The sequence below is a fragment of the Trematomus bernacchii genome, unplaced genomic scaffold, assembly GCF_902827165.1.
Source record: "Trematomus bernacchii unplaced genomic scaffold, fTreBer1.1, whole genome shotgun sequence".
Taxonomy (NCBI): Eukaryota; Metazoa; Chordata; class Actinopteri; order Perciformes; family Nototheniidae; genus Trematomus; species Trematomus bernacchii.
In genome coordinates, this window is record NW_022987342.1 from 6,284,374 (window position 1) to 6,301,437 (window position 17,064).

General features: G+C 41.3%; 1 protein-coding gene across 1 annotated transcript in view; it reads left to right on the forward strand.

The window, feature by feature from the left end:
- Positions 1-12,165, forward strand: part of neurl1aa (neuralized E3 ubiquitin protein ligase 1Aa) — a 54,258-nt gene extending 42,093 nt beyond the window's left edge. Inside the window, exons 5-6 of the mRNA XM_034128248.1 lie at positions 8,273-8,437; positions 9,183-12,165. Of these exons, the coding sequence (XP_033984139.1) occupies positions 8,273-8,437; positions 9,183-9,424 (407 nt within the window). The 3' untranslated portion in view covers positions 9,425-12,165. The remainder of the gene's footprint in view (positions 1-8,272; positions 8,438-9,182) is intronic.
- Positions 12,166-17,064: the final 4,899 nt, after the last annotated feature.

A 17,064-nucleotide genomic window follows, 5' to 3' on the forward strand; every position in this document is an offset into this window, starting at 1 on the left:
AAGTCTGGAGAATCCTTTTGTATTGGCTGTTTTGGATGCACTGTTTTACACATGCAAAAATATTCTTGAATTTCTTAACATTTCTTTTATATTCAGTGACAGCAAAGGGTTGACAGTAACAAGGCAGTATCTTTGTCAGCTCTATAATGCAAACTGGCGTGCAACAGTGAATGCCGTCTTCTATTAATGCAGCTCTTAAGGCACACAACAGCTCCGGCCTTTTAAAGATGTCACAAGTGTTTGTCTGCGGAGGAAGAGGCATCTATAAATACATCCTGTGATTCTTCAGGGACAGCGGAGGAAAAGGAAGCGGAGGTTAAAATAGGTTAGAAAGGAACAACCTTAGCTTTAACTAGACGTGCAAGAGAGAGAGAGAAACACTTAAGATAAAGTCATTACACTTTATCTTGTTGCAGGTCTTGCAACATAGTGTGCAAGGATTTTAAACCTGGCTCTTTGCATGTTAAACAAGTTCATTCACTACGTTCATTGTGGGCTAATGCCAGAATACTATCCATGCAGCCATGTCAATAAAAACTAAGTCAGTAAAAATGTTTTGCAACATAATGTGAAAGGGGTTTAGACATGGCCCTTTGCGTGTTAAATACATTGATTCACTACTTTCAATTTGGGCTAATGTTACGCTATGTTAGCTTGACCCACTTAGCATCCACTAAGAGTAAAGTGACCATGCAGCCACCTCTATAAAAATGACAGTTAGCTTTAATGTATACCTTACAGTAAATGTGCAACTCAGCAATTCAGATTGTAAGTGTTTTCTCACCTAACATCTTTTCATTTGCAAAGCTAATGTCTCGGTGGCACCGTTATCACACAGAGAGATCTCTTTTACCTTACTGTTAAATTACATTTTGGCTTGGCAGCCGTGCACAACAGACCACCTGGTTTTTCTCTGTACATTTCTCACAATCATTACTGAAACCAAAGAGCCTTGGCAGCACACCAGCGCCGGAATAGCAGAACAATGAAAGCGATCTGAGGCACATCTTCCTTATCAGAGCAAAATCTTGGAATTCCCACTGAGGTGTGAATCATCTTTACTTTCCGGCTGCTTTGAATTAGGAAGCATCTCTTATCTCGCCTTTGCAGCTCTTGATCTATTGCTTTGTGTTGACTGGAGAGCAATTGAGCTTTCAGTTGAGCTGAATTGGAGCCATGCCTCGGACTTGGAGTGAGGGATGTTAAACTTGAAGGCTCGCCTCTCCCAGTGGGCTTCTGCTTTCAGGATGGCAAGATAAAGCGCTCATCACAGAGGCCTCTCACTTCAAACAAAGCATGAAGTGAGGGGGCTTTGTAATAGGAACAGGCAAAGTGAACATCAGGTCAGCCAAGAGGGCTGGGACAGGGTAATGATATCGATACTTCATTATTAATACCTACTTCATCATGGTGAATTAAAATGTCTGGCTTATTGCTTGAATCTATTTGAAGAAAAGTATTCTGTATGATCTGCGGACTGAGGAGAACAGGGTGGATAAACAACCTGTATTACCCACAAGGCCATTGTTGTGTCTGGTTCGAAACCAAAAGTCACCATTTACTTTTTTTAATGTGCTGGAATGACATTACAGAAACAAATATTTCTTCTTATGTTTTTAGGAACAATTTATTATATTTTATCGCACTGGACATTTTACTTTATCAAATCAAAACTTAAGTGATATTGCACTTGTTTTGGAACGTAGTTTTAAAGAAGACATTGTGGATATACTGTAGTGTATGACTTAGGGGTATCATGTTATGCCAGTGTTAAAGATAACTCTGAAGTATTTGTTTTAGCTAAATCAAAAACGCCAAAGTATATTGTCATGCTCAATTTTGTTTTTATTTTGACAGAATTTAAGATTAGTCTTTCTAAAAGGTAATTCCTCAGCCTCAGATGTGGTTTGAGCAGAATGCTAAGTGAACATTAGCTGACCTTTAGCTAGTGATGACAGTGCCAAACACACAATATACTGCGTGTTAGTGTTATAATCATACAAACATACAAACAGGCAGAATGTGTGTGACCTACAGTTTAACCCTGCGACATAGCAGCTAATAGACTGCATGGCACAGTTTTGTTAGCCAATATCCAAGTATCTCCTATTAGAGTGATTATAGCACAGAAAGCTGAAAACAGTGCAGCTGAACTTTGGGACAGAGATATTGAAGGGACCTTGTGCCTCGTTGCGTAGAAATAGGACACCCATCCAGTGACCCACTTCGCATGTATTATAGATTCTATTAAAATGTCAGCGCGCTCATGCTGAAGTGAAACGTCGCACCACCCACATCCTTATACACTGCAGCTGCCACGCTCCTCTCTCCTCTTCCCACCTTCTGCCGTCTTGGCTGGTGTCTTCTCTTTCAAATGTTCCTGTTTTTACTCAGCATTATGGTCGTTTATGTACAATATGTCTTAGTCGATTATCACACATGTATCCCTGCAAAAATACATATTGGAATCCCGCACTAACAGGCTCACTAGACATCTATAATCAAGCCTAAGGGGCAGCATATATGACCTGATCATTTAGTGTTGTGTGCTATTCTCAAAATTCTCAAATATTCTCACAACTTTCTGCTATGTGTGGATACATGCACACAGACACATTTAAAACATGTAATGTTATTTCCTGCATTTAGATATTTATTTAAAGCCAAAAATTAAAATACTTATCAGGTTTCCCATTTTGTAGTAGTCAATTGAAAACAATGTAACTTGCATTATTATGAATGGACTAACATTACTTAGAAGTTTACCTTAGCTAATACTTTATGATACATTTATATTTAGTGGCTCCTTTCCTTTATTGCCTTATCTTTGACTGATAATACAGAGTTAGTACCACTCTTACATCCCTAAATAGATTCTGCAGGTGTTCCAGCCTGAGAGGTGAAACCTGGATGAAACTCACTAATCCTTGTAAAGCATACTGCAATATGAATGTTCCTGATTCAATCAAACTAAAACCTGTTATGTGATTGAGACACAAAATGTGATTCTGAAATGTGAAAGAAAGAAACATTCAGATACATTTTCCAAACCAACAACACATATATTTCTATTTCTTTAACTCCCTCTATCATTTTCAGAAAGCTGCATCCAGGAGACTGTGGGTGTTTCTCAATGTCGAGTACGCTTGCTTGGTAGGACATGTCTTCCGAGCATCTTGCTTCAGAAGCGAGTCAAGAATACTTCCTGGCATTCGGAAAACAAAGAGTGGAACAGGCGAGCAAGTGTGCAGGTGTGCGTCATATGAGAGGCCCCGCCTCTTACATCTTCCGCCACAGATTTGGGGAAATTGGTCCGTGCGCAAAGCATTGTGGGGATTTTAAGACCGCGGAGTCTACACATGTGCAGCCTCGAAATTTCTCGCTACGAAGTACGCCGGCCTCGGTAGAATTCCAAGTATGCTGGACATTGGAACAGTACTTCGGCGGCACTCGATGACGTAGAATGCTTGAAATAGTGGCTCTGAAGCAGCTTTACTCGACATTGAGACCCCATGTATATACACGTTCATACAGCACACTCTCCTCTATACACATGTCGAAGAGATAAACAACTCATGGATGAATGGCCTTGTCCTCCCTCCTAAACAGCCCTTTGTCTCTGCAGATAGTGTCTCCGCCGTACACAGAAGGAGACTTTTAACATTTAATGCAGCATGGTAAGCCATGACCTGAAACTAGTTCCCTCAGAGCCGCTTTCCTCTCATCCACTCTAAACACACATACAAAGAGCCCAGCTAAGTGCACATTTGACCTGATGGCACTTCAGAGCAAGAAATCCTCTGCAATCAGATGGACAGCCAGTTGTTTCGAAACGATTTGTGATTGGGGATAGTGTTTCATCAATTTAAATGTAAACTATTTTCAAGAGAGATTTTGCTCCTCTTCTTCTGTTCTTGCTATACAGTGGTGCAGGGATGACGCATCTTTGTTGTCCGACGGGAAGTTAGAATCAGAAGGGGTCCGTCAACAAGGCCACGGGATTGTTCCACATATTAACACAACACTAGGGACTTTTGAAGCGTAAATGCAATCGGCAGAAGTTGAAAGCATGTTGCATGACTTCATGTAAGCACCGCCAAGCTAAAGGCTGCTAATATTTAGCATGATGCCGTTTAGTAGTTTCATTTAGCAACTTGTTAGCAAGCGTGGTTTTTATGACACGTCGAAGATATAAAAGAAATTCTACAAAAAATATTTTTATGACACATAGAAGCTTTGGACACTCACCAGTGGGGTAGTTACTGAAGTATTTTATGTAGTAAAACAGACGTGAACATCTCTTCAACTTGTGATGTGGCTGAGGTAAAGTGTCAGTGGGGGTCCCGGGCCTTGTTGATGAGGCCGGTAGCGGAGGGGAAGAAACTGTTCAGGTGAGAGATTAGATGCCTCATTTATTAACAGGCCTGGCATATGGCCATTTAACCCCGCCCCTCACGTTGTATTTCAGAAACTACCCAAATATGTGCCTCACCCCAATACCTGAATGCTATCAAATGTGCTCCTCATACACGCTATGCCCCTAACCCGCGCCTTCCACAGTCCTGCTTCATGCTCAGCCACCTCCCTCATCACATACTCTGCATACCTCCCCAGCCTTCTCCATAGATGTACTGGTGTGTGCTAAAGATGGATGGATGGTAGTGAGCTGCAGAGATGTGTCCACAGAGAGGCAGCCTGCCGCTCACAGCTGTTCACACAGGTCCCTTTAAGCTAGTGGGGAACAGGCTGGATCAGGGCTGGGCACCACGGACCCTTCCTCAGCTGCCCGCCTGCCATGGAGGATTACCAGGGAGGGAGGGACAGAGTGAGGGGGAGGGATGAGGGGCGTGGGGAGGATTCAGAGGGGAAGCACTCATGCTCCAGGGCTGCAGGGTGATCAGGCTTGAGTAAGCCGATGATTGGTGAAACGTGGCGACTGCAGTAACACCTTGAAGGGTTGGCATGGTGATTTACTGATCAACACTCAAAGCAGGATGGTTTAATCTGGAGCCTTTGTACTGTTAGGGTTAGGGTCACAAGTTGTACGAGTGATTGTTGGGTCCTTCTGTGGAAGTTGGGGGCTGTATCCAACCATATGTATTACCTTCCCAAACAATCCTACAATCATGCCACCTCGACTGGATTGCATATTTGTGAAGGACACCAGGGTTTGAAGTTCTCTCTGAATCTCTCTTTACCATTCTTCACTCTTTTAGACACTTATGAGTGCAACACCATGAATGCATTCATAGCAGGACTTTAATGAAGCTTGTGTCCTAATATGAGTGATTATCGCTTTTCTGTGAAAGCGGGTTTACCCCACGTTTGAGGGTAGCCATAGCTACAAGACGTTTTGATCAGAAAAAGAAAGGGAAAGAAAAGAGCTAAAAGATTTTGGTCTTTACAAAGCAAAACCTGTTTATGGCCCAGAAATACATACCATAGTAACCAAACTACATTTTCAAGTAATGTAGTTCATGTTGATTGGTAAAATGTGGTAGTCGGAGAGGCTAGCTACAGAACCCTATCCTTCAGATCGTTTTTTTAAGGTTTGTAACGAAAACATTTACGCTTGTTAGCATTACTAGCTTTGGTGAGTACTGTGTTAATATAACTGACACACGCAATGGCAAAAGCAAATACGACTGAAACTTTAATACACAGTTGTTTTCCTTAGGTTCGCCAAAAATGTGTTCAGGTTTACCCTAGAAAAAATATGATTTGAAATGAGGCATTGTTTGGTCTTGAGAAGAATAATTTTGAATTCTAAATTACAGACCCTAATTTTGGCATTTGCTTGTGATGAAGTAGGAATGCATCGATGGTTTTTCCTTTCCTTATGCACATTATGTGCTTATACTGGTGGCCAGACTTGAATCTATACATAGACAATGGTGTAGAGCATCTCACGCACACCGCCTGGATAAGGGGTGCCCGGGGCGTACCCTGCTAAAAATGTGTTCACTACAGCTGCAGATAACATGTTACATCATCACTGAACATTGAACCGTACACGCGTTGAGGCGCCAGGAGCACCAGGGCAACCCCTGGTATGCAAACAAAATATATTCTTGACTAACCCTAACCCCCGACAGCACCACCCTGCAAAATGCCACATCAGACAGCTCCTGATAGTGTAGTAGAGTCATGAGCAGCAGTGGCGTGATGACACACCAGCTGGGACCAAAACACTGCTACTGCTTATGACCTGCTTATTGGACATTTTCCCTAAAATCCAATGACCCATTATTGGCTGTGCCCTAGAAAGAATTGGGCCCCGGGGCATCAGTCTGATTGATCAGAGTGCCGGTGCCGATGGCAGATGCAGACTGAGCGAGGCTGCCATAACCATGTTACTGGTCAGTGCCACAGCAGATGACTCCGATTTCACTCCTCTTTGTCCTCTGTCAGCTGTCCAGGAGAACATGAAGTGTTTCTCAGTGTGGGTATGCTTTGAGAAAAATAGCCATTCCTGAAATAGCACGGTTTAATATACAATGTGCAGACAGCAGCTGATTTCTGATGCCGTTGTTAGTGTGCTATTTTTTGACAGCAAGCTTCAGGGAAGGTAATTAAAGTAATCTGCATTTACGCTGAGAAGCAGCAAAGCATTTGAAGGGAATTCTTTGTTGCTGGTTAAACGCTTGCTCTGCAAGACAGCTAATTTGCATCTTAATTTGTTGGGTATTTTTGGCATTAAAGCCCTACCTGTGATTGTTAACTATAACGTTGTTGTTTTTTAAATAACAGAGCACACCATAGGATCAGTGACATTAGACGCCACATGAAGAAAACATTTGCAGTAATGGTGTGTTTTAATATGTTTCCTAAAGCACCACACATTGCATATCCCAGATACTACCAGTGTGGCTATAATTGACTGTTTACAAGCTCCTATAAATATATATTTTTTGTTTTTGTCACTTTAGTACAGAGAATCAAGCTGAAACTAACATTTGACAGATTAATATAAGGCTGCTATGTTTGCAAGTAGTTTTAACACATCCTAAAGACAACATTAGCATTCATATGGAGTTGTTTTTAAAGCCACATTACACATTTTAGGTCCAATATTTACTCTACTTCAGGCTTTCTTTTAGCCTTCAACAACCAAGATAAATATTGGCTTTCCAGGAGCTTAATGTTCAACTTCTCTTTATTAAGCTAGCTTTTAACTTTGCCTTTTTGTTGCTAGGAATGAAGTATACACCAGGAACATTCTAGCTTTTTTACTATAAAAAATGCCTCTTGTATCTGGAAACTAAATAGAGAAGATCAATGTGTTTACAACCAAAACAATGACAACAAATAGGATTAAAGCTCTATAGAAAAGCAGGGTAATGATTCCCCGTGGATGCACCACTACGAGTGACCCCTTCCACATTACCCACAGTCATTTGATCCATTGTTAATTTATAAATATTGATTAGTGCAGCTTCAAAGTCACATTCTGAACTTGTGTTGTCAGTGACTTTGATGGCAGTCCCTGGTGTCGGTCATATAACAGCCTGAACAGTTTCTAGGCATCTCTGGCATTCCAACATGTGTTCCCTAAACTTGCTCTTGGAATTCCCATTTGTTTCCCCGACCATCATGTCAAGATAGTATGTGGGAACGAGGACTCTGCTTTGAAATACACAGAAAGAAGTGATGAATGTGTGCACGCTATAAAAGGACTGCCCTCACAAAGTGGAGGGCTCTCGCTGTGCTCTCATGACTATAAATGTAACGCCTGGATAATAAAAAAAAGAGAATCCTGCTCTAGTTCATTCTTTGCTGTTGTGTCTTGTGCCAATATATCGCTTCAGCCTTTAAAATACTTCATTTGTTTTGACTTTACCGGGAACAGTCTAGCCATCATGGATCCAAAGTTCTGTGCTCTACACAAATATAAAAATGAATATTCAAAAGTATTTCACAGTGTTTTTGGACAGAGGACAATTAATGTTCTTTTGGCTACAGCTATCGTTAGATTGACAGGACTCCTTTCTGCGGATTGATATGACTGCACATAGTCCTTTATCAGAGTGTCCCTAGCAACGTTATTGGAAAAAAGCAGAGTACTGAATTTACAAATTGACAAATCAGAAGTACTAAACTAAGTCATGTAATGATGTGTTATTTTTACAATGCCTGTATTGTGATTACATTCAGACTATTATAACTTTCAAATCTTCTGTAATGTCACAGTGACAATTTAATTGGTCCTGAAGTAATTGGAGTTCTTATTAAAGCAAACATCTAATCCCTTGCCTCTTTCTGCTCACACTAGGATCCACTCATGTGGGGGATCCTCGAGCCACGTCGAACCCCAGCTCGCCCCCCTCCTCCCCCCCACACCCCCCCAGCGCCCTGGGCAGCGGCAGCTCTGATCCGGTGCTGAGCGGAGGCCTGAGTGGAGTCCTGAGCTTGGCTGCGTACTGCAGCTCAGCAGGGGGTAGGTACACGCGCATAGGGAGATACTGTCTGCTCCAGAAGCTGAGAATCAATCACCCCACAGGGGACTTAGTGGAAGTTATTATGGGATAGTGAGCAGATGTCTTTCTGCAGTAGTTAGGAACAATGGCCAATGCTTTATTCTCCCACTGCGGCTGCAGCGGCAGCTGGATGTAGAAGAATGTTTGGCACGTGCTCTTATCTCACATGTTATATAAATGGAATTGATGTATTTTTTACATGGTACACGACATAAACCTAGTACCAACACATTTGTAACTTTTCAATTATTTATTAATTGAGCTGGATTCTGGTTAACCAATTTCTTATGAGGTGTTTTGCCTCTTAAATGTACTTGAAGTGTACTGCAATGGCCTGAAAATGATGTTGCCAAGATGGATGCATCACTTGCTGTTGACTGGTAAAGGCTAGTAGCAAGTGGACATGTTAGCTTTTATAATGGACATACAGTAGCTTGGTGTCAAGGAAATTATTAATAACATCAACAAAGCAAAATAGAAGATACATTTTGATGGTGTCTCGCTCTATCTTCAATTCAAATACATATAAGTTGTTAAAAAAAGTGTCTCATTGGTTCCGATTTTTCGAACCACAAAACTTGTTTTTTGCCACCATTTCAACACAGCTGTGTAAAATAGCAGTATACCTTGTCAAGTTTCAATTGATTTGGCTGCATTACTTTTACCATTTCCCTTATATAATACTTTATTTCAATTTCACCACAGGAACAACCCCAAACTCACCAGTGAGCCTCCCCAAGTCACCGACGTTCCCATCAGGCCGTGGGCCGTGGTCCGATGAGTGCTCCATCTGTTACGAGAACACGGTGGACACGGTTATCTACGCCTGTGGGCACATGTGTCTGTGCTACAGCTGCGGCATCAAACTCAAGAAGATGTCCAACGCCTGCTGTCCCATCTGCAGGAGGCAGATCAAAGACATTATCAAGACCTACCGGAGCACGTAGGACACAACGGCTGACAGTCTGCAGACGGACGGCTGACAGTGGGCCGGCCTCTTGGAATAAAACAACAAAATCAGGGGAAGACATTTCTAAGTTCAGGGAAAAATAACTCTGGTACTTAAATTTGGTATTTTCATACAATTGGTTTACTCCCATGACCTTTTCCGAGGGGGTACCGCCTGGCTGGGAGGGTCTCGGGAAGGTTCCACTGAGAACTTGATAGAAGTGTTTGCCCTCTCCTTGGCTCTCTGAAGACTTTTACGGAGAGGGAAAAACTGAAACAATTCCAAAATGATTTCATTTGATGAGCCATGTTGTGAGATTTAGGGACTGTCACCCATCTGCACCGAAGCTAACGAGTTACTTCAGGGCCGAATGTCTCGATAATAGTCTTCTTAGAGGTGTCTCTGACCGACAGGTAATCATCTCAGAATGTCACAACTTGTGTCTGTGTGTTACTGAGCATCGGAGAGGATTAGTAAGCCTGGCATCGTGATTATAAAGTGATGGGTTTCTGTAATTGTCGTGGTGATTATCAGTAGGTGATGTGCTTAGAGATGCAAGGCAGTGCTGAGTAAATTAAGTAGGATTGTAACACCTCTTGTACTCGTATAATCTAATGTACCTTTATGGTAGTGCTATTGCAAATGTCGGTGGTAGCTATGTTGTTGTGCTAGCTAGCTGCTTGCTCTGCAATGTGGTATGTTGCACTGAAATCAGCCTCTCAGAAATGCCCCGCTATAGACGGAGAGGATAAAGACATTCAATCTACAAACCTACGTCCAGGAGACTCAGCAGCTCCGACTCTTTAAAAGGAAACAGGAAGTGGAAACAAGGTGGAAAATACATTTGGATTCTCCTCAGGGCCAGATATATTTTTTAAGAAGATGTGGACTATTTCCCAAACTTCACCTACAACCATGCCTGATACACTGTGAGGTCCTTTAGAATAGCTCCCATAACAACACATGAAGTCAAAGGATTGTTGCCATGGTATCAGCAGCCACCACAGATACAACACAGCCTCCTGCCTTAATAAACCAGAGAAGGTTCATTTGTTAGCTGCAGATGTATCATATTCTGTGATTGCTGCCGTTTTACAAAACCCTCGAAACGTTACCAAATAATGTGCGGCACAAACTGTCATAAAACTCAGAGGAAAATAAAAGCACACACATTTAGAAATATTTTTGTAATATACTTTCCAATACTTCATATTAACGTTTAATACTCTTTGTGACAGGCCTTTCACCAGCAGCATAGAACCTTTATATACATCAGTTCAGGGGCAGAGTTTAAAAAAAGAAATTGAATATTTTAAATATGTATATGATTCCAAACCCCCGAATATCAGTAAAAATATGTTGATACACACCCCAAAAAGGTCAAATACAGCATTTCAGCAGTAAGCCATAGCTTATTACAGGACACCACTGGAGCTATGAGGCTGTTTTTAATGACATTTGTAGATAATCAACAAATGGGGCTCAAACCTTTGCTGCTATGGTGTTTGCCAGCTGTCCCTTCTGGACTGACGGTGATGTTTCACACGTCCCGCCTCCCACATACAGTTTGATTACGCTACTGCTTGAAGTGTTAATTCACAATTGAATGTTAACTTATGTATTTAGAGAGATAAATATGCTTGTGCTTGAATTGAAAAAAACATGTCTGTTTTTCTTTTAAAGTTTTATTTTTGATTGATAATCATGATTCTAATATTCTGTTCATCCTAAACATTTAGAATATAAACGTATTCTTGTTTTCTTATTGTGACAATATAGAGAGTTTCTTGTACCGTGCAGCAATAAGAGAAATTGCAGTACACAATCAGACGCTCATTGCTATGGGATGCAAGATATAAAAACTCTTGGTTTTATTACAATCCTTGAATTGAGTTATTTTTTGTAATGTATCTTCTTGTGTGTCAGCCCATGTTATCCCCTTTCTGTATTTATATCTCTTATTATTATATGTTCTGAAAGCCATCACTGTATGGCGAAGATAAATGTCACTTTATAAAGCTACTGATTGTAATCTTGTAAATGTTTAGGCCAGCGTTGCTCTCCCAGACTCAACCATGGCATGTTTTACTTACTTTACACACTCAGACCAAAATGTAATAATTCATTTTTATTATATACATTATACAAATTTTGCTAAATCTGAATTAATTTTGGACTTTTAATAAGTGATATCAATTCTTTACAAAACACAAATTCAAAGTAAAATTATTTGGCTAAAGATTTTCCTCAGTACATAATTAAATACATGCCTTTTAATGAAAGGTATTATTTCATATAATTTTTTTGCATCCAGGATATACCACATGCTCCTTGAATGTTATTGATCCTGTATTATACTATTTATTTGTCCATGTGTGGACTTATTCCTCCATATTTGCTTCTCCTGTGTGTTTGCTTTCTTTACATTGCCACCACAAGGAGATGACTCCTCCGTCAGCGCACAGTCAGAGATCCTTTCTGTAGACCTTAGAACTTTGTGTCATGCATGAGTAATCTGTGTGGACATCGGGACCAACAGTAGACGAGCATCAGAGCGGGAACGCTTAGTTAGTGTTCATGTAAACTGTGGCAGCAAATACTATATATATTGTATACTGTATATGGCCATTGTTGTGACACAGCAAAACTGTATTTTCTTTCTTTTTCATTTGAAACAAGTGTTTGTTTGTGAACTCTGTTCAGTGTGAGTCGGATGATTGTGGTTAATAAACTTTCCAAATGTGTTATAAAATGGTTTGTTTCATGATTGAAAAGAAACATTTACGGATGATATTAAATTATCTTTACGTGAAAGGGGAATGTCCTTTTTTCAATCTAGACTTAGCTAGTTAGCAAGCTAATTGTATTTACAAACTGCTGAGAAAAAACATCTAGCTCTTCAGCTGCTAAGTGTATGCTATGTTCATTAGCTTGTTGCTAGCTGTGTCTGTTAGCAGCTTATGGCGCATTTCCACTACACGGCCTCGCTCGGCCTCGCTCGGTATGGCTAGGCCTCGTTAGGACTGGCTCACTTTATGGCGCATTTCCATTACAGTTTAGGAACTGGGGTAGTATCTATAGTAACGCAGTGTAGGCGGAGCCGTGACGTCATCTTCAATGAGAACCCCAGAAAAACAACACAGCCGTTAGCTGTTAGCACTCAGAGCTCACAGCTCCTCATATATGTTCAGAAACTAGACAAAAGTTAAACAAGTACAAACCACAGACTGCCTGTGTCATGGCGAATACAGTCGCTGCTTTATTTATGTCTGTATAGGCCGTTGTTGTGAGTGTGGACGGTCGGAGCATATACTGCGTTAGCTTAGCCAATCTCCATTTAGAAAACACGCATTTTAAAAGGTTTTTCGCCTGCCGTCTGTCTGCAGACTTGTCAAAGCATTAATTCATGGTTTTTACTAACCGGTATCAGTATGTTGTTACTTCGGCATCATTTTGAAAGGTGTATTACAATTAAATCACGGACAAATATGTCCATCTTGTTGTAGTTGTAGCCCCCTTGCCAGCGATTCTCTCTCTAGTTTAGCATACTCAGCCCGACTCAGCCTCGTTGTCTCTGGCCCTAGACCCACGATTTTATGAGGCCAGAAAAACTGTGAATTAGGACCCGCCGGCCGGTACTAGGCCAAGTGGAAACGCAACCAAAAACGGGCCGCTGACGTCACAGCCCTCTTAAACCGTGCTCCGCGCTGTAGTGGAAACGCGCCATTAGTGGCTATATCAGACCAGGGGCCTCATTTATAAACGGTGCGTACGCTCAAAAGATGGCGTACGCCAGTTTCTACGCAATGTTTGCGATTTATAAAAAACAAACTTGACGGGAAAATGTGCGGTCCTCCACGCAAACTCTGACCCATGCGTACGCACTAAGCACAACAACGGGAGAGACGAGAAACTGCGACACCGTTGGCAGAAGGAAGAATGGAGAGAAATATGTGGAAATAATACCATAAATAGAATGTTACCTCTCATTTATCATATATGAAGAATTCATTTTCACAAATTGATTAAAGCCAATCTTTAAATGATTTAACAAACGCCTGTTTGAGACTCCTCAGTGCACACAAAAACATAACTTGGAGAAATAAATAAATACGGAAATGTTATTGATCACCCTTCGATTATGTTCTCTTGTTAAGAAATGTATTCTCATAAATGATGCGGTAAGCAGGAGGACAGAATTACTTTAAACTGACGCCGTTTTGCATTTCTATAGGTTGTATAGATACAAGCATGGTTTTATATATCATGTTTAATCATGTTTTATGCCGTTCGCCAATAGCCTACTTGATAAGTCGCTCGTAAAACACAGGAGGTATGGTAACTAAGAACACCATATGTGGTCAATTGTACAGCTAATATAACACAACACATTAGTTGTATTTCCTTTAACTGGTGGATTATGGATATATAGTTGCTGATCAGCGACGTGCAGTCAGTGGAGGCAGGGGAGGCAGAGCTTCACCTGTCATACTCCAATGTAACGGAAAAACAACTAAAGAAAAACTAAATCATAATAATAATAAAATGTCTCCACTGATCTGTGTTCTAAGTGTGATTTCTGTATGATTCCAATCGCATTTTATAGTCAAAATCAGCAAATTTGCCGAGCTCCGCTACGGGAGCGAGCCGAGACGAGCCCTGCCTCACGTAAGCCCACAGTAACTTGCTGGAGCACAGGCACTAATTTAGCGCGGCCACTTATTTTGTGAGCGCGCTCAAGCCATTTACTGTGGGGTGAGGTGAGGCACAGATCAGCTCTGCCTCACTTCAGAATGCGTCACCCCACAGAAACTGGCTGGAAAGCGGGCCCTAAGCGCATGCCTGTTACCATCTCACTGTAGGTCACCAATGTAATGTTTGTAGATCCCTTTATTACATTTATCCTCGCCATCCATAGTCTCTAAATAACTTATTTCACGTATATATGATATTTAGGCTCGCTGGTCTCATCGTACAACGGCAATGAAAAAAGCACCAGGGGAGGCAGCCATAACCTCTGCCGCACTGAAGGGGGCGCACGTGAGCCCACAGGTTCTTGTTGCTACTGTTATTCTACCGCAAACAACAAACTAGACTTTTGAAACTACAGGAAGATAAGGACGACTTTTACAAAACAGTAATAGAGATTGTTGTCCAGAAGGATAGCATGGACTTATATTCATCTTCAAGTCAAGGTAAGACCACAACTGTAATGAAAATGGGATCTTACTTAGAAAGAACAATCCAATATTTAGATTTTGGGTATCCTTTTGTTGATCGGTCTGTTTAAAATTAATCATAGCATCAGACTAAAAAAGCTTTTGAAAATAACAGAATATTTCGATTAAGGTCAAAATAGGCTATAATATTTGTAAATCTGACTCTGACAGAGTCTGTGCCTCACCAGCCATGAACCTCACCGCACGTCACTGTTGCTGATCGACAGCTGGAACACAAACCATCAAATACAAACAAATGATTCAGATCCAGTCGTCATGACTCCACTCCGGAGGGATTCCCCGATCATTTCTTACAGTTTCTCATCAAGGAGGTGTCTCCTGTCCCCGGTACAAACACACTGCCTGAAGAAGGTTAGGCTATGTGTATTTTTTTTGTCATTAACCTTTTTCGGACCACTTATTTATTTATTTATTTTGGTGACGATCCGACCTCATGCTGCTACTCTGGTTCAAACTGCATCCACCAAACAATAGGCGCGTTCACACCGGAGTACTTTTACCCCGTACTTTTCCCGTTTAGTTCCGTTAGTACCCCTTATGTCGCGTTCACACCAAAAAGAGTACTTAGTGCCGGGAACTTTTACCCCCATTTTTAGTGCCTGCTAGCGAGGTGGTACCAAAAAAGTACCAAAAAAGTACCAATTTCTATTGGCTGGGCGAATTGCAAACCACGCCCCGTAAAACTCTGAAAAGTTTTTTGAAGCCACCATTGTATTTGCTGGCATTAGCATTATTAGCATTAGCCCCGCGCACCAACGCAGAGAGACTAACTTATGGCAACACAAAAAAAAACATGGGAGCGGTGGAGTGATGAGGAGTTGTCGGCGTTCTGGCGATTTACTCGGAAGGCTTCAGTAGAAGCTGCTGGGAGTCCCAGCAGCTTCTACTGAAGCCAGTCCCCAACTCCGGGGACTTCCGGCCGGGGACTTCGGGTGGCAGTATACGCCGTGAAGTTGTTTGCGGCCTGCCAGTAAACCCAAAGCAGAAGAAGAAGAAGTGACGTCAGCGGCTCATTTGCGTAATCTTCCCTCAGGGAAAAGTACTCCGGTGTGAACGCGATTGGTACTAAGTGCCGGGGCACTAAGTGCCGGCACTAAGTACGGCAAAGTACTTAGTGTGAAAGCGGCTAAAATGATTTATCTCGACCTCCCCAAAATAACCCAAATCTGACACGGTGTGAGATGTCGTTTTTAGCTGTTCTGTCGTCATTTCCTGCGATCTTCTTCATGCAGTCAGTCACAATGAATGAATGAATGGGCGTTTCTTTGACTATTTATAGGCAAATATGGGCGTTACGTGAAGCCCGCAAAAGCTGCTCCGCATTTCGAGTTGATTGTGATTTATAAAAGGGAAACCGGCGTAGGATCTGCCGTACGCAAGTCCTGCGCCGGTACGCAGTCTTTTATGAATCGGAAAATGTCTGTGCGTATTTATTTGCTTTGTCCTACGTAAGCAACCTTCCCACGTCTATCCTACGCAAGGCTTTATAAATGAGGCCCCTGCTCACTGGAAACTGCTGCAAGCTGCAGCTGGAAACATGATTTACGATGTTTAATACTTTATTTAAACAGGTAGTCTCATTGAGATCGGAATCTCTTTTTTCAAGAGAGACTTGTGTACCAACAAAATAAACATATACAGTTGAGCATAGACAGACGGACAGATGATTCAAGAAAAGCCTTTACAAGTGTGATACTTTAGTACAAGCGTTTATGGCTCAAGTGAAATAAGAGAATGTCAATTCATATCTTTTGGAGCTTGTTTTAATTGGATGCAGTAATTAAACCCACTTTTTTAAATACAATGCAACCTAATAGCATATAGGCATAGCTTATATTAAAATGTCCTGAAAATAAATGTAAACAGAGAGCGGAGGTAACTAGGCAGTCAGTAGAGCCATATAAATAAAATACATACAATGCTTTTTACTTTTGTTTGAAAGAAGAAGTATCACGATATAGTGTCAGAAGCACGGGTAGCTAACATCTAATGATCATATCCCCAATATTAAGCCCTGTCAAGAAACGTGACTTGTGTCTATATAAAAATGTAATTTTGACCTTCAGTCAGCTTGATAGGTGTTAAAGAATGCTAAAGCGCTGTGTAGAACTAAGGTAAACTGCAGAGTAAGTTGATCATGTTGTGGGTTTGTCACTATAAGCGATGCCTCTCACAATACACAGTCATTTTACCCATTGTTAATACAAACATATCGATTAACTGAGAGTAGTTTGTAAGTCTTTACATCACCTATAGAGTGACCACATGACTGATTAGCAGTCAAGTGGTCAAGGTCCAACTGGAATAATGACTAATCGATTCACCTGTAAATAATGTTTAGGTTGTGCAAAGAGAAAGCCAGGGTCTATACAATCGCTGTGCTTCTAGAATACCTCAA